General features: G+C 37.0%; 1 protein-coding gene across 1 annotated transcript in view; it reads left to right on the forward strand.

The window, feature by feature from the left end:
- Positions 1-19,476, forward strand: part of DOCK4 (dedicator of cytokinesis 4) — an 826,344-nt gene that overhangs the window by 240,568 nt on the left and 566,300 nt on the right. Inside the window, exon 15 of the mRNA XM_070755516.1 lies at positions 7,503-7,627. Within this exon, the coding sequence (XP_070611617.1) occupies positions 7,503-7,627 (125 nt within the window). The remainder of the gene's footprint in view (positions 1-7,502; positions 7,628-19,476) is intronic.

Below are 19,476 nucleotides of genomic sequence, written 5' to 3' on the forward strand. Positions count from 1 at the left end.
CATCATAGTTTGATAAATATATGAACACACTGTAAATTACTGTACTGCTTCTTGTTTCTATTTTGAAAAATATGATTTTAACTGAAACTAAGTAGTATTGGTATCTTGACCACATGCATTACCTCTGCATTTTTGCAAATTCTAAATATCTTTGCTGGTACCTGATGTAAAAATTATATAGGCTTTTTAAAAAAGGAAACCTGCTATACTGTCAAGGTTCCTGCTAATGAACCCAACTCAGCTTTATTGAGTACATCATTTCGGCATGGGTGAAAATGAAATCAGCTCTAAATATTTCCTGCGGTTTCAGTATAATTAAAGAATAGATAGTTCCCTCCCACATGGTCATAGGTCACATTGTTCAATTAGGTGTTGTAGCATCTCCTTGGTGACTCCCCTTACCTAGCCGGCACCTATTGAGATTATCTTGGTTCTCATGGGATGGTCTGTTGTTGTGTTGACATTCCAGACTTCCCCCTCTCTCAAACTGTGTGGGAATCTGAGAAATGGAAAGATAGCTGCTGCAAGCCGTAACTGCTTTGAAGTTAACATCTGGACAGTCATACAGGAACATCAGATTACATTTTAGAAGAATATGTAGAGTCTCCTCCTCCTCCTCTTCCTCCTCCTCTTTTTCATCCACCTCCAATTTTTCCCCTTCCCCTTCCCTTTCCCCTCCTTTCACCACCCCCTCCATTTGTCCTTATTTTTAATCAAATTCATCTTCCTAATAAGTTTATTGTATTTCAGGGTGTTTTTTGTTGTTGTTAAATTTTATTCCTTAAACAAAAAAACTCAGTCAACTGAACATTTAAAAATAAAGCACAAATATTATTGACTGGCGCTGATGGTTGATACTGGATGCTGCCAGCATCCTGTCAACCAAGTATCTTCTTAAAACATACTATGTTCCAAGTAGCACAGTCTTTTGCACTTCCACTGCTGTTATTGCAGGAAGCTGCAATTTGTTTATTTATTTATTTATTTATTGTTAGAGTTGAAAGGGACCATGCAGGTCATCAAGTCCAACCCCCTACCTGAGCAGGAATCCTAAAGCACCCCAGCCAAATGGCAGTCCAATCTCCTCTTGAAAGTGTCCAGAGTTGGGGAATTCACAACCTCCACAGGCAGGTTGTTCCAATTGTTGATCGTTCTGACCGTCAGGAAGTTCTTCCTTACTTCTAGGTTGAATCTCTCCTTGGTCAGCTTCCAGCTGTTGTTCCTCGTCCGGCCCTCTGGTACTCTGGAGAATAGAGTGACCCCCTCCTCTCTGTGGCAACCCCTCATATACCTGTATACAGCTATTATGTCCCCTCTGGCCCTCCTTTTCTCTAGGCTGTCCATGCCCAGTTCCCGCAATCTCTCTTCGTAAGACTTGGTTTCAAGTCCCCTAATCATTTTGGTTGCCCTTTTCTGCACCTTCTCCAGAGTTTCAATGTCTCTTTTGAAGTGTGGTGACCAGAACTGGATGCAGTACTCCAGATGTGGTCTGACCAGGGCATAGTAGAGTGGTATTAATACTTCCCTGGTCTTGGAGTGTATCCCTCTGTTGGTGCAGCTTAGGACGGTGTTGGCTTTTTTGGCCGCTGCTGCACATTGCTGGCTCATGTTTAGTTGATTATCCATCAAGACTCCAAGATCTCTTTCGCAGTCACTACTGCTAAGTGGGGTTTCTCCTAGGCTGTATGTGTGTCTAGTTTTTTTTTTACCAAGGTGAAGGACTTTGCTCTTGTCGACGTTGAACATCATGTTGGTAGTGTGGGCCCATAGTGTTAATCTGTCTAGATCTTTCTGTATTTTGAGCCTGTTCTCTAGGGTGTTGGCTACCTCTGCCAGCTTGGTGTCATCTGTGAATTTGATTAGTTCCCCTTCTACTCCCACGTCCAGGTCATTGATGAAAATATTGAAGAGTACAGGGCCCAGGACGGAACCCTGTGGTATCCCACTGCCTACCTTCTTCCATGTGGATTTGGAACCTTTGAGGACAACTCGCTGCGTACGATTGGACAGCCAACTGTTTATCCATCTGCATGTGTTTTAACCTACCCCATTTTTTTCTAATTTGTGGATTAGGAGATTGTGGTCAACTTTATCAAAAGCTTTGCTGAAGTCCAAGTATATGAGGTCTACTGCGTTATGTTGGTCCACTGATTTGGTTATGGTGTTGAAAAATGATATGAGGTTGGTTTGGCATGATTTGTTTCTGACAAACCCGTGCTGGCTGTTGGATATAATGTTGTTTGTTTCTAGGTAGTGGCAAAGTTGTTTTTTAATTATTTTCTCCAGTACTTTGTTGATGTACTTTGTAAAATTTTTGAACATGGTGCCAAATGCCTCGATGACAATGGGTATCATTGTTGTTAGGACTCTGTCCATAACTGTTGGGTTGGCAATATATTGGCTGCAGGTGTTGCAAACTGCCAGAAGCTTTTTCTCTGAGTCACCCTCTCTGTTTCTCTTTATCTGTCTACTTACTATTAATGGCTGCTCACCAATAGGTTTGGCTCTGCACTTTCTCTGCAATCTCTCTGTCTTGTAGTTATGTATTACAACTAAAAATTTTTAAGGCTTAATATTTTTGTTTGCTGATTATGACAAAGAAAACTGGTAAAAAAGACTATATACTTAATATTTGGATTGTTATTCTGACTTATATGTATGACTTTAGACTGTTTATCATAAAATGTTATTTCTCAAAGTAAACTTTAATTCAAGTTAGTATGTCTGTGTGTGGCTGAGTAGTTATTCACAAGTAATCTCAATCTAAACGTTTCTGTGTGTGCACAACCTTGGTAAAGAAGGATTACTCTGTTCATACAATTGTCACATATTACATTCATAATCACATAGTTTTGATGGCCAGTTTGCGATGATGATGATGATGATGATGATGATGATGATGATGATGATAATAATAATAATAATAATAATAATAATAATTATTATTATTATTATTATTATTATTATTATTATTATTATTATTATTATTATGTCAATACAACACAGCAAACGAGATCACTATGCTGGATTTCGTATTTCATCACCAGTCAGGCGCTTCCCAAGCACCTAAGACTGAGTGATGTAGCGGCAAATTATGTTTGCCGATCCCAGTAAAGTGGCCTTTTGCAATTGACAGATGGAGATTTTGTCAATTCCAATGGTTTTCAAATGTCCGCTGAGATCCTTTGGCACTGCGCCCAGCGTGCCAAGTACCACTGGGACCACTTTCACTGCTGCTCGATTTTTAGATCTTCTTATTTCACTAATTTCTCTAGCTGCTTCTCCTCAATTCTGCTGTCCCCTGGGATTGCGATGTTGATGAACCATACTTTCTTTTTCTCCACAATCAAGATGTCTGGTGTGTTATGCTTCAGAATTTGGTCAGTCCCACAGTAGTTTTACTTGCTCATTTTCAACCACTTTTTCGGGCTTATGATCCCACCAGTTCTTTGCCACTGGTAAATGGTAGTTCCGGCACAAGTTCCAGTGGATCATCTGTTTCACAGCATCATGTCTATGCTTGTAGTCAGTCTGTGCGATCTTTTTGCAGCAGCTGAGTATGTGATCAATTGTTTCATCTGTTTCTTTACAGTCTGCACTTTGGATCGTCTGTTGATTTTTCAATTCTGGCTTTGACAGCATTTATTCTAATGGCCTGTTCTTGTGCCACCAGTATCAGTCCTTCTGTCTCCTTTTTGAGTGTTCCACTTGTAAACCATGACCAGGTCTTTTCTTTTTCCACCTTGCCTTCAATCTTCTCCAAGAACTGGCCATGCAATGCTTTATTCCGCCAACTGTCCTGGCACTGAGTTACAGTATTTCTGTACTGGTCCTTAGTTTGCTTCACCTTGAGAAGCTTCCTATTGTTGACCTCCATCAACGCTGACTCTTTGCTCTCCTTCACATAGTCAGCTAATGCATGCTTCTCTTTTTTCACTGTCTGCTTCACTTGCAAAAGTCCTCTGCCGCCTATTTTCCTTGGTAAATACAGTCTGTCAACATCACTGCGGGGGTGTAGTGCATGATGGATTGTCATTAATTTTCTAGTTTTCCTGTCCAAGTTGTCCAGCTCTGCTTGAGTCCAGTTCACTATGCCAGCTGTGTATCTAATGACAGGTATGGCCCAAGTATTTATAGCCTTGATGGTGTTGCCACCATTCAGTTTGCTCTTCAAAATTTTTCTGGTCCTCTGGATGTATTCTTTGCTGATCACAGTTTTCATATGGCCATGTTTGATATTATCCAGTTGCATGATGCCCAAGTATCTGTACGCTTCTGGCTGGTGGCACTTGATGGTTTGACCATTTGGCATTTCAATGCCCTCACTTTCAGTGATTTTCCCCTTTTTCAGTGCCGCTGTGGCACATTTATCCAGGCCAAACTACATGCTGATGTCATTGCTGAAGATTCGCACAGTGTTGGTTAGTGACTGTATCTCAGTTTCTGATTTTCCGTACAACTTCAGGTCATCCATATACAGCAGGTGTGAAATTTTTGGTGAATTCTTAGCAGTTTGGCAGCCTAGGTTTGTTTTCTGTAGGATGAGTGACAGCAGGATTATAGCAATGATGAATAGCAATCGGGACAAAGAATTTTATTTATTTATTTATTTATTTATTATTTAGATTTGTATGCCGCTCCTCTCCGTGAACTCGGGGCGGCTCACAACAGGCATAAACAAATCGTACAAATCCAAATAGATTCAAATAAATTTAAATATTTAAAAAAGTTTTAAAAAGAACCCCGATATACTAACAAGCACACACACAAACATACCATACATAAATTGTACGTGCCCGGGGGAGATGTTTCAGTTCCCCCATGCCTGACGACAAAGGTGGGTTTTAAGAACTTTACGGAAGGCAGGGAGAGTAGGGGCAGTTCTAATCTCTGGGGGGTTCCAGAGAGTTGGGGCCGCCACAGAGAAGGCTCTTCCCCTGGGGCCCGCCAACCGACATTGTTTAGTTGACGGGACTGGAGAAGGCCCACTCTGTGGGACCTAATCGGTCGCTGGGATTCGTGCGGCAGGAGGCAGTCTCGGAGGTATTCTGGTCCAATGCCATGAAGGGCTTTAAAGGTCATAACCAACACTTTGAATTGTGACCGGAAATTGATCGGCAACCAATGCAGAATCCCCCTGGAAGATGCCCCTTCTGATGTTGATCAGTCCATAGCTTTCATTCGCAACGAAAAACTCAATCTTCCAATATTTCATCGCCTTTTCTATGAATTTCCTGATGTTTTCATTGACTCCGATGACTTCCAGGGATTTTATGATCCGGCTGTGTGGCAATGAGTCAAAGGCTTTCTTGTAGTCAATCCAGGTCATGTATATGTTTGTTTTCCTGTTCTTACAGTTCTCCGAAATCATTTTATCAATTAGAAGCTGGTTTTTCGTACCTCTACTTGTCTTTTATTGCCCTTTTGCTCCACTGGCATGATGTCATTTTCTTCTAGGTAGTCCTGACTTCTGTCAGCTATGATACCTGTCAGCAGTTTGAGCATGGTTGGTAAACATGCTGGCCTGTAGTTTCCTGGTATGGCTCCTTTCGCTGTGTCTTTCTGTATTAAATATGTTCTGCCAGTTGTAAGCCAGTCACTGATATTTCCTGTCTGCAGCATTTTGTTGAACAATTCGGCCATTTTTGCATGCAGGCTGGTCAGGTATTTCTGCCAAAAACCATGCACCTGATCAGTGCCAGGGGATGTCCAGTTCTTTACCCTCTTCACTCTTTCTGCAATCATTTCAGGTGTTATCTCCAGCTGCTACATATTGCTCCCTGAGAATTCCTTCTCAAACTCCTTTATCCACCCAGCAGTCCTGTTATAGTCCTTTTCGACCTCCTAGAGATCTATCCAGAACTTTGTTGCTATTTTCACCTCTGGATTTTCAATTTTCTTATCTGTTTGCTGATGCAGGTTCTGGTAGAACTGCTTCTGGTTGGATTGAAATGTTTGATTCTGCCTGTACTGGGTGATCCTAGCTTCATATTGCTCAATTTTCCTGGCTGTCGCTATTATCTGCTGCCTTACAATTTCCAGAGCTTCTTTGATTTTTCTTGTACTAAGCCAGTACTTTTTTGTCAAATAGTCTTTGATCTTCTGATTGTTCAGTTTCTGCTCCTTAGTGTTCTTCAAGTTACTGTTTGCTGATGCAGGTTCTGGTAGAACTGCCTCTGGTTGGATTGAAACGTTAGATTCTGCCTGTACTGGGTGATCCTAGCTTCATATTGCTCAATTTTTCTGGCTGTTGCTGTTATCTGCTGCTTTACAATTTCCAGAGCTTCCTCAGTCTTTCTTGTACTAAGCCAGTACTTTTTTGTCAAATAGTCTTTGATCTTCTGATTGTTCAGTTTTTGCTCCTTAATGTTCTTCAGGTTACTTGCATCTGATCTCAAGCTTTTGATTTTCAGTTCTAGTCGGATTTCCCATTTTGGTTTTCCAGTTGGTTTTCCGATTGGTTTCTGTTGCATTAACCCTAGTTCTTCAGTTACTATCACAGCTGTACTGTAGGCAAGCTGATTCAATTCTTCAATTGAAGTTACATTGACAGATGCAAGTGCAGAGTTAATATCTTCCATCAGTGGGGCAAGTCGTTTCTTGCTTATGTTTTTTAAGGTGGGCAGTCTCTTTCGCTCTGCATTGGACCCTGCATGAGCAAGTATTTGGTCCTTCAGTTCTTGCTGCATTTGAGTCATAGTGCCAAGTGTCTCATCTGCAGCTTCTTGCTGTCTTTCCAAGTTTTCATCAGGTTCCAGTTGTGCAGTGACTCCAGATCTTATTGGAACTTCTACTGGTGCCAGATCAGATTTTGGTGTTTCTATTTTGCAAATGTTCTGTATTTCTTCTAATTCGACTTCACTGAACATTTGGTTCCTGGTTATGAGTCATCGCTGATCGGCCAGTCGAAGTTCCGTTATTTTTGAGTCTACATATTCTTGTTTTCATAATTGGTACATCCGTCTTTGATATCCACGTTTTTCAGGCTCCGAGTTATAATAACACTTCATGATTGTGCGTTTCTCTGACATTGAGAATTTCTGCCGCTTTTTGATTTGTAAGCTTTGTTTGTTTTGTTCCTGTAGCTCATTTGTCGATGGCTGCCCAGGTTCCACAGGAGCCACCGCAGTCCTTTTTATCCTGAGTGACGACCGAGCCAGTATGGACTTCTTTTTGTTTTGTCTCTCCATTAGTTTGAATGGGTTAGGTACGTTTAGTCTGGCTCCTCTGCTTTGACCACTCCGGCAAGGTTAGACCTACCAGTAGTTTACACTACCACCGGCACAGCTCTCAGCTTCATTGAAGCACACAAGCCCCACTACCACGACAAGGCGTACCTATCAGTGGGGATGATGATGATGATGATGATGATTATTATTTATTATTATTATTATTATTATTATTATTATTATTATTATTATTATTATTATTATTATTATTATTTATATCACTGAGGTGATATTTTTATTTTGGTTAACTTGCTTTATTTTTTTCTCCCATAGGTGAAATGAGAAATGATCTATATATCACAATAGAAAGAGGAGAATTTGAAAAAGGAGGGAAAAGTGTGGCCAGAAATGTGGAAGTCACAATGTACATTGTGGACAGCGGTGGACAAATTTTGAATGTAATTTCTGTTTAACTTCTTTTTAAAATTAATATTATTTCAAATTACAATGGGGAACAACCCAGATATTATGCTCCTAGATGGCTATTTATTTATTTATTTGTTTGTTTGTCAAATGTTTATAGGATGGTAATTTGTACAAATAAAACATTAGATAAGTAATGATAAAAAGTAATGATAGAAAACAATAGAACAGTAGGACAGGGACAGTAGGCATTATGGTGCGCTTATGCATGCCCCTTACAAACCTCTTAGAAAGGGGGAGAGGTCAACTGTAAATAATCTAAGGTTAAAGGTTTTGGGGTTAGAAGTAAAAAACAGAGTCAGATAGTGCATTCCAGGCGTTGATTATTCTATTGCTGAAATTCGTATTTTTTGCAATCTAGTTTGGAGCGGTTGACATTTAGTTAAAATCTATTTCATGCTCGTGTGTTGTTGCAGTTGAAGGTGAAGTAGTCATTAACAGGTAGGGTGTACCTGGGGGTGGCCGGTGGGCCCCTCAGGGAGTGGGGAAACCCTCCTGATCATCTCTTGAAGAGATCTGTCTTTTTGGCAGATCCGGAAGCACGGCGTTCCTGTTTCATTAGAGGAAGCCGCAGTAACAACGGAGCACTCTTTGGGATTATAAGTGAAAGATTGTGAGTGGTATTTGGAATTTGAGAGTTGAAGAAAGTAACCCCTTTGTGATTTGAGAACTGTTTTGGGGGGGTTTTGTAAGATCTTAACCAAATAAGAGGCGGCGATTTCGATTCTTCACAGAAGCATGGCGGTAATGACTCTGCCATAAATAGCCGGAACAGACATAAATAATACACTTTTTGTTGGATACCAGCTCTATTTTCTTATCGCCCCACTGTTGACTGTTGAGTACTGATCACAAAGGGAGAAAGACTTTAGAACGTGTTAAAGGTAAGAGAAAGGAGTTATCCTCAAGACTGCTGTCGTTGTTTGAAGTAACATCCTGACTATTTTGAATGGAATGAATCAGGCCACATTGATTTTATAACAACCGAAATATTCCCACCCTCTCTACCTTCGTCTGTTTTGCACCACTACCCCCCAATTCCTGGAATTTCTGTTCTTTTTTATTCTTTCCTGCTTTTCTGGGACTTAATTAGTTTGAGAACTCCTTAACTATTTAATTATTTAACTATTTAACTCCGTATTTGGAGATCCAGACTATCCGGACTACCATTATTGTTATTACTTATCCCAACCGGATTTATATTAACTGATCTTCCTTTAGACATTTTAACCAATATTATCTACAACAACCGAGCAACTGCTGAATCGTGGGACTAATTAATTTTCTTCTATACATTCAGAACATTTGGATACGCTTGTATTGCAATCATCTGAGTTTTTGACTTTCTGACTTCCTACCAAGAACATTTCATCTTCCACCTGTTGAACTATTTATTGAACTACTTCACTACCTTATGGATTACCTGATTTGCTGAATCTTCCACATTTATAGGACCTTTTATAACCCAAATGATATTATAAGTACTGTACTTTAGACATATACTACCTTAACTTTTTAACTTAAATTAAGTTGAGACGTTATTATTTTGGATTAACTTGAAATAGAATTAATAGAAGTTAAGCATTTTTATATATACATATATTTGATAAATTAACCCTATAAAAATATACAAACTAACTTTATATCTTATATTGATTAATTAGTTATTAATAATTGATTAATAATACCAATAATATAATTTATTATATTTCATAAGTCTTACAACTTTTTACAATTTTAGTAAATTTCTACCTATTTCTATATATTCTTAAGTATTCTAATAACCTACAGTAACATTTAAATACATTAATTTAATAGTGAAGAATTGATTTTCTGATTACTACTGAATATCTTGTGCAATTGAACATACACATTAAGCTCTTTATATACAACTGTTTCTATTTTTGTATTTAAAGACCTGATATTTTGAATGTTGGACTATCCTTAGTTTTCTTTTCCTTCTTTTGTCTCTTTCCTTTTCTTTTCTATCTCCATTTTCATTGAATTTATTTATTTATTTATTTATTGGATTTGTATGCCGCCCCACTCCGGAGACTCAGGGCGGCTAACAGCAACAATAAAACAGTGTACAATAGTAATCTAATACTAAAAACAATTAAAAACCCATTAATATAAAAACCAAACATACATACATACATACCATGCATAGAATTGTAAAGGCCTAGGGGGAAAGAGGATCTCAATTCCCCCATGCCTGACAGCAGAGGTGGGATTTAAGTAGCTTACGAAAGGCAAGGAGGGTGGGGGCAATTCTAATCTCTGGGGGGAGTTGGTTCCAGAGGGCTGGGGCCGCCAAAGAGAAGGCTCTTCCCCTGGGTCCCGCCAAGTGACATTGTTTAGTTGACGGGACCCGGAGAAGATCCACTCTGTGGGACCTAACTGGTCGCTGGGATTCGTGCAGCAGAAGGCGGTCCCTGAGATAATCTGGCCCGGTGCCATGAAGGGCTTTATAGGTCATAACCAACACTTTGAATTGTGACCAGAAACTGATCAGCAACCAATGCAGACTGCGGAGTGTTGATGTAACATGGACATATTTGGGAAAGCCCATGATTGCTCTCGCAGCTGCATTCTGCACGATCTGAAGTTTCCGAACATTTTTCAAAGGTAGCCCCATGTAGAGAGCATTACAGTAGTCGAGCCTCGAGGTGATGAATTGATTACTCATATTATAATATTTATTAGTTTTATTATTAAGAGTTATTACTGAATAAATTGTTGATATTGTTGATATTACTATCTACACTAATTATATTGTTATATTAATATCTTAATATCTTGTTATATTAATATCTTTATATTTCATACTTTAGACATACTATTTGATATTTGATATTTGAACCTTTGATCCTTTTTTCCTACCTGATCATCTTATCTCCCTCAATATTACCATATTTTTATTTTTTATTTTTTATTTTTATAAATAAATTTTATTGATTTTTTTAAATTTTAACAAAAAGATAAAACATAAATTCAAAACATAAATGTGTGTACCATCACCAAACAAACAAAATCATATATCCCTCCACCAGGGAAGATTCAATTCTATATCTTTCATTTACCTCAGCAACGGGTTACATTGCTCATTCTTTATACAGTGATTGAAGTTTATATTTTACATTTGCATCGCTTACTAATATTAATATATGATTTTTAACCTTTTCCCACCGCCTCATTGTTGCTACTAATTTCTCTTCATTATACTTATGTAATCTAATTTCCATAATTTCGTAGTGAATATGATCCACCCTGTACCTGCACCAATTTTTTAGCGTCCATTTATTAGCATCTTTCCACCCAAGCACTATAGTTGCTTGGGCACTTTCTATTGCTGCAATTTTAATTTCTTCATATTCTTTTACCTCACTATTTTTTATCAATAGTGCTGCTTCCTTGGTTAATTTCCAGTCACTATTCGTAATTTTATTTACTTCCGTTTGTATTTGCTTCCAAAAATTTTGGACTTTACTGCATTCCCAAAACATATGCATAAATACTCATTTTTCCTTACATCCATGCCAACAATTTCCTTTCATCATAGTTTGAAAGCGTGCTAGTTATACTGGTATATAATACCATTTATGTAAAATTTTTCTTCTCATCTCTCTTATCCTTGTATTTTTAACTCTTTTAATATTTTCGATTATGCCTTCCATATCCCATTCATCAATTTCTAACTCATCCTGCCAATATTTCATCAGTCCTTTTATTACTTGCTCCTCTGCTTGTAATAATTCCCTATTACCTGCTTGTGCTTTTATATTCTTACTCTTTTCCCTTAATATCTTCTCTAAATTTATTTCTTGTTTGAGGAATATTTCTATATTTTCCTTTTTACTTAAATACGTACTTATTGCATTAACTTGTAACCAATTTCGTTGTCCAAGGCATCTCTCTATTTCATTTCTATTGATCCTTCCATCCTTTTCATATAACTGTTCTATTCTCTGTATACCTTTTTCCCTTAATTTCCATATTATCTTTGTGAGGTTACTTTCTTTCTTTATATTTATCACATGCAGCGTTGCTAATTTAGAATTTGTCATTTTTAATTTACCTTGCCATTTCATCCAACTTTCTATAATCGCTTTAGTTGGGTCCATTAATCTATTTATTTCTATCTTATTCCATTTCCTAAATAATAATTCATGATTCTTAATATCATTAATTTCTTTTTCTAATTCTACCCATGGTTTCTCTTCTAATAATTGTAATTCCATTAATCTATCTATTTGATATGCAACCCTATAGTACTCCAGACTTGGATTTCCCCAACCTCCCTCGCCTTCCGTGGCTATCAACCATTTTTTAAAATTCTTGATCTTTTATTACTTTCTATCCAAGCATTTAATTTAGTATCCCATTCTTTTATTTTCCTTATTGGGAAGGTTCCATGCATTACCTGTAATATATATAACATTTTTGGGATAATCATCATTTTTAATGCTCTTACTCTAACCAATCTTCTCAAATTTTTATTTCCCCAATTCTTAATTTGTTTCTGAATTTTTTTCCATATTAAATTATAATTAAATTCCACCATTTTCCCCGGGTTCTTTAATAACCATACTCCTAAATATTTCATTTTCTTATTCCCCAGTTTTAAACCTGATACCTTCCGTATTTCAATTTGTTCTTTAGGCCTGGTATTTAAACAAATTATTTCTGATTTTTCCATATTTACTCTTAATCCTGATTGGTCTTTGAACTCCTGAAGTATTATAATCATTCTCTTAATCATATCTACTGGTGTTTCTGTAATTATTATAGCATCATCTGCAAATAGGTTTAATTTTAATTCCATGTTCCCTATTTGATATCCCTTCCATTGTTTGTCTTTTCTTATTTTATTAGCTACTGTTTAAATTGCCATTGCGAAAAGCATCGGGGATAGGGGGCATCCTTGTTTGGTTCCATTATTTATTTCTATCTTCTCCGTTCTATTTCCATTCACTCTGACATAGGCTATATTTTCCTTATATATTTCTTTTATTACTTGACAAAACCTTTTCCCCATATTCAAACTGTTACATAATTGGAATAAATAATCATGATTTATTTTATCAAAAGCTTTATAAACATCTAACTTTAATAGTCCCATTTTCCTTTTAGTTCCAGTAGCATGGTGCAGCACATTCATTATATTTCTAATGGGTTCATATATTCTTCTTCCTTTTATAAATCCATACTGATCCTTTCCAATTATTCTTGGTAGTATATTTTCCAATCTGTTTGCTAAAATTTTCATAAAGATTTTATAATCTTGATTTAGTAGACTAATTGGGCGATAGGAACCAGGTTCTTTTAAATCTCGATCTGGTTTAGGAATTGTTACAATCTCAGAGTTCTTCCATGTTTGTGGAACATCTAATGTTGTGAGGACATTATTCTACAATCTCTCCAAATGCGGTAGCAAAATTTCTATATACGTTTTGTAATATTCTCCTGTAAATCCATCAGGGCCTGGTGCTTTACCAGGTTTTAACCCTTTTACCATTTTAATTATTTCATCCCTTGTTATATTTGCATTTAACATTTGTTTTTCTTCTTCATTCAACCTTTCTTTAACCTCTATATCTTGTAACATAACATGTTCTTTTTCATACAATTTTGTATAAAATTCTCTCATTACACTTTCTAGCTCTCTATTACTATATTTCATTACTCCATTTTTGTCTCTTAAACCATTTATTATTAATTTTTCTTTTCTCTTTTTGAGATAATTCGCCATTTGTTTTGCTGATTCCCCCCCCGTATTTCTATTCTCTGTTTTACCGTCATTCTCATATTATTCCATTGTTCTTCCTCTATATCCTTTAATTGTCTTTGTTTAAGTTTTAACAAATCATTCCATTATTTATTTCTTGTTATTCTTAAATCTTCTCTTATTAATTCTATTTCCCTTATTCTTTTTTCCCTTTCCATTCCCCAACTTTTTTTAATATAAGACTCCATACTGATTAAATTACCCCTAATAACTGCTTTCTTCATGTCCCAAATAATTGATTGCCTCATTTCACCGTTTTCATTTATATTATAAAATTCCTGAATATCTCTCTTTGTCTACTAATGGAGTCTATTTTTATGACTGCTGTTATGGGTGCATGATCAGATATCCAATTACTCTTAATTTCTGCTTTTTTAATTTGAATGTTTCCTGGTTTATTCATAAATATATAGTCAATACAACTAAACCTATTATGTCTTACAGAATAATATGTTCCTCTATTTAAATTATCAGCATGTAGGTCTATCATATTTAACCTATTTAAATTTAGTTGTTTCTTTTCTTTGTTATTAGCCATTATTTCTACACTGAAATCCCCAGCAAATATCACCATCCCTTCTGAAAATAAATCCAATTTACGTTTTGCATTCATAATAAATTGTTTAGCATTTACATTTGGAGCGTATATTACCGCTAGTGTTATTATAATTTGATTTATTTTTCCTTTTACAAATAATAATCTTCCTTCTTTGTCCCCTTTTGTTGGTATCACCTGAAATGGGTTCCTTTGATTTATTAATATGGCTACTCCCCTACTATTTGTTTTTCCTCTAGATTCAAAAATACCTTCCCATTCATTGCTATATATCAGTTTATCCGTTCTTTTCCATCCCTTATGGGTTTCAGTGAGAAATAAAAAATCCACATGATTTTCTTTCGCTAATTTCAATAGTCTGTGCCTTTTTAGAGGCGATGCAAGACCGTTTATATTTAATGCCATAATTGTTCGATCACTCATAATATTTCCATTTAACGTTTCTCCCTCCTGTAACCCAGAGTTCTGTTAAATTCTTCATTTTTATAAAAGAATCTTCCCACCCAGGTGCCTCCCCCTGAATTTCTCTCACAACGAGAGAAAAGCGGGGGGAAAATCTGCTGTTTTGGTCAGGAACCATTGAGGGCACAGTTCCACCGAAACTGTTGCTCCTCCCCCTAACACCCTTTCTTTAAAAAAGGAAATAAAACCCCACACTCCCCTCCCCAAGTCTCCCTTAATTTGATTAAAGTTAAAACAGATATTAAATTGAATCAGGACCAAACCTTAGCCTTTTTCTTACTATATAAAACAAACAGAACAAAAACATTTTACAAACGTTTCATTTCTTTTTTTGCCTTGTAACTCTTGTCTCCATTTTGGAAGAATCTGGTGGTTCTTTCTCTTTCTCCAAGAGAGCTTGCCTTTTCAGTTCAAATTCCTTAATGGGGAATGTTGATTGCAGAAGTTCAAAAAGATTTTTAACCCCCTCTCCTCCTGTTGCACCCCCCTCTTCAATCGCCTCTGTTGCCTTTTCTGCCTGTTGCTTTAAATCTGGATTCAAACCAAGTTTTACCAGCATCTCCTTCCCTTCCTCCAACGACTTTGCTCGGTACATTTTCCCCTGTTGAAAAACCATTATAATGGCCGGATATTGCCAGCTGAAATGAATGTTTCCCTTGAACAAGGCTTCTGCAATCGGACGCATCTGGCTCCTTGCTTGCAAAGTTTGCACCGACAAATCTTTCAAAACCCGGATCGAGGCTCCTTTAAAACTAAGGTTGGTAATTTTCCTTAGCTCTTTATAGACTGTTTCGGCTGTTTTTTCTGAGAGGAATTTAATTACGATGTCTCGTTGATTCCTGTCTCTTCGCGCTCCAAAAACCCAGTGTGCACATTCTATTTGGTGATCCTGAATTTCAATCTTATACTCCTTAAACCATTGCTGAATATTTTGGATCATATTTCTGCCATCAGCAAAATCTGCTTTAAACCCTCTCAGATATAAGTTTGCTCTTCTTAATCTATCTTCCAGCATATTTATACATTGGCGGTCCTGTTCCCTTCCTTCTTCTATCTTTAAAACCCTAATACCCTGGGCTTGCTTTTCTTTTTTCACTTCTTGCTGTTCTATTTTCACTTTTTGCAACTCGGTCTCAGTCTTAACCACCACCTCCTGCATTTCTTTCAACTGCTGACCGACCATAACAAAAGTTTTCATCAAAGCGTCCATTCTCTCTGTGAGTTCTACTCCAACTGCTTCCGCCATTTCCCTCCTCCTTTTAACTTATTTTTTACTCACAGTTCCAAATGCAGGCTGTTTTCACGTTGTTTCTGCTCTCCTTCGATAAGCCCAAGGTATTTTCAGGTTCCAAAGTTTTAACTTTTTTGCTTAGTCCAATTTATTTGAGACTCCAAGAGGTTCAATGGGGTTTAAAATCCAATGTTTATTTTCTCATTTGAGGAGTGTTCAGCGGAGCGTCTACTCTCCTCGACGCATGTGTAAAACCCCCCTATTACCATATTTTTATACCCGCATTTCCTCCTACTATATCTTATTTCTCTTAATCCTTCTCTTAACATACTTATATTTATCATTTATTTCTTATTAATCAAGTTTATAAATTCCTATCACAATTAATAACACCTAATACTACTTAAAATTGTATGACCATATTGGACTTCATTTGGAATAGTATCAAGATGACTTCATCAAGCCAAACCACCTTAATAAAATTGTGGAAGAAGAACACCAACCAACCATCAATACCCATTCCACAGCGCACTACAGAGATGGCCTCATCGGAAAAATAATCTACTACACAATCCTCCAGCCAACACCAACGCTCACACTGAACTCCCTGTTTGACATGATGACTAAAACATAACACCCAAAGAATTACAAATATGGAAGAAACTAACGGGACTTCCGGTCTGGACCGGGGCTGCCGCGGAGGCTTCGGGACAGGGTTCTGTCTCCAAAGCCCCCTTTACCCCTCCAAAGGTCGCCCCCAGCGATCAGATCGGGCCCAGATGGACCGATCCTAGAAAAGGGGGTTCCCCTGTCCTCGAGGGGCCGTTGCCGAGGTCCCTTAGTGGACAGGATCACCCCGCGGCTTTGGAGTGTGGAAACCGAGCCCTCCTAGGAGGTATCGGCCATAGCAGCCTGACCACACCATTGGGAAGCGAGGAAGAACAAAGAAGGAGAAATAAATTTAATTTCATCATCGCAGGAAAAAGGAGACATCAGAAAAGAAGAACCTAAGATACAAATTCATCTATACAATAATTTTTTTTTTGTGGAAAGGGAGAACAAGATAAACTGCAAAATAGAAGGCGAAAAGGAAAGTTTGTAAAGAAAAGAATCATATCCTTACGCCAACAAGGCTTTACGGCCGGAACTAGTTTCTTTACACTTTCGTTTCTCTGATTACCAGAAGGAGAATTAATTTTCCAAGATTTAAAGACCAGAAAGAATAGAATCCACTACTGCAGAGGCTTCGAGGGGGTAAGAACTCAAGATTTTAAGAGTTTAAGACTTCTGAACTTTGGAAGGCTGTGAGAAGAAATGAAGCTGAAAACTTAGGCTCTTTTTTTCTGCAGCGGAAGGATTACAAATTACGTCTTTTTTATTTTTTCCTTTTCTTTCCGGAGAGAATCAAAGAATTAAAGGAAAAACTTAAACAAAACTGGAGAATGAATGAATTTCCCTACTGTTTGATTTTTTTGCCCCCTGCATATTTACTTCTACTTTTAATCAATTTGAAATACTTGTGATATTATTAGCATCTTTGTTTGAAGGAAAGAGGAAAACGGGGAAAAGTTTTTCTTTTTCTTTTTCTTTTCCCTTTACCTACTACTTATGTCACTCGGGGGGGGGGGGGGTTACCTCTTTAAAATGGATTTATTGGATTACAATTTGGGACTGGATTACAAGTAATTATTTTAACACAGACCGACTACTGGATTGGATTGGACTATAAATACTACAACTATAAGCATTACACTCGATCTGAAGGATTAATTGTGTTTATTTTCTCTTTTTTCGCTTTGGAATTTGGAATATATATATATATTTCTCTTCCACCGGACTAATTTACAGTATCATAAATTGGATATCGACGGACTTTAGAAGAAAATTTTTAAATTCAATTTGTAATTAAAAAGAGTCCTTCTTCATTTTGGTATATGTATAATATTGGTATATGTATAATATTGATATATTAGTTTCTCTCCTTTTTTTCCTTTGGCTCCTTATAATATACTGATTGGGAGATTTCACTATTGTATTATTATTAATATAATGAATTGCTAATAACCTCTTTTTCTTCCCCTCCCTTTGGTGTGGTGCCTTTTTGATCCCTAATTGTATTTTCAATATACTCTTTTTTGCATAAAATTTGATAATTATTTTGCTATAAATTTAAATAAGGTATTTAAGAAAATTAATTAAGGGAGTGTTAGAGAGAACAATTTATCTCTTCTTCTCTAGATTTTATTGAGTGTTTAAGATATATTTGCTTTTTTCCCTTTTTTATTGAGTAGTGAGTAATAAGTATATCGATTGATAATTACAAAATAAGCTGTTTTTCTTTCTTTTCTTTTTTTTCTTTTTTTCTCTTTTGACTATTTCCTTAGTATTTTGGTTTGAATATCGTACTTATAGACTTTAAAGTTAGATTTTAAGATTCCACATTGGTTGAATTATTGGTGTTGAAATTTCTTTATAATTAAGGTGATTAGTAATTAAATCAGTATCAATTTATGAAATTTTTAATTGATTTGGAGTTTATTGGATTTCAGTAAATTTCTAATATAAGATTTTAAAATACGATGTTGAGTACTTCCACACATACAAAGACAATTAAAAAACAAACATTAACGTCATCAACATCCCCACAAGTCTCTCCTTTGGCATCACCTGTACATCAAAGCGCTAAAGAAAAAGAGAAAGAGAAAGCACAAGCACAACAACAAGCTGACAACTTTCTAACCCAAAAAGTTGAAACAGGAACCAGAGGGAATGCTATATTAGACCTAATACTAACAAACAGGGAAGAAACAATAGAGGGAACAGAAGAAGAAGGGAAACTGGGAGAGAGCGACCACGTCATCCTCAAATTCAACATAGTGCAATCACTAGCTACTATACCCAACACCACTACAGTCCCAGACTTCAGAAAAGCGGACTTTAACAAGCTCAGAGCGAACCTTGAACAATGCCCCTTGAACGAACTCTTAGAAGGAAAAACCACTCAGGAAGCCTGGGCGATCCTTAAAAACAGCATCATAGATGCCCAAAACAACGCAATCCCCATGAAAAGGAAAAACAGGAAAACCAAAACTAAACCCACATGGCTAAACAAAGCCCTCGCAGACGACATAAAAGGAAAAAAAGCTAAGTACAAACAATGGAAAGAAGGACTCATAACCAAAGCGGAATATCAGCAAACAGCCAGTTCCTGCAAACAAAAAATAAAAACAGCAAAGGCACAATATGAACAACACCTTGCAGCGGAAGTCAAAGACAACAAAAAAAGATTCTTCCAACACATCAACAATAAGAAGAAAATCAAAGAAACAATCGTCACACTAAAAAACGAAGAGGGTAGAGAAATCACAGACAGCAATGACCAAGCACAGCTACTCAACGCCTACTTTGCATCAGTCTTCACACAAAAGGGAACCTCCCTCCAACCAATCTGCAATTTAACTGCAACAAACTGCCCCAGAACCGAACTCAACATAGACAAAAGCACAGTGAGGGACTACCTGAGGGAACTCAACGAATACAAATCACCAGGGCCAGACGGACTTCACCCCAAAGTCCTAAAAGAATTGGCAGACACCATAGCGGAACCACTCCTCCTCATCTACCAAATATCCTGGATCACTGGAGACCTACCGGAAGACTGGAAGCGAGCTGACGTAGTCCCCATCCACAAAAAAAGGCAAAAAGACCGACCCAGGCAACTACAGACCAATCAGTCTGACCTCTATACCTGGAAAAATACTGGAGAAAATAATCAATAAACAACTTA

The sequence above is a fragment of the Erythrolamprus reginae genome, chromosome 6, assembly GCF_031021105.1.
Source record: "Erythrolamprus reginae isolate rEryReg1 chromosome 6, rEryReg1.hap1, whole genome shotgun sequence".
NCBI lineage: Eukaryota > Metazoa > Chordata > Lepidosauria > Squamata > Dipsadidae > Erythrolamprus > Erythrolamprus reginae.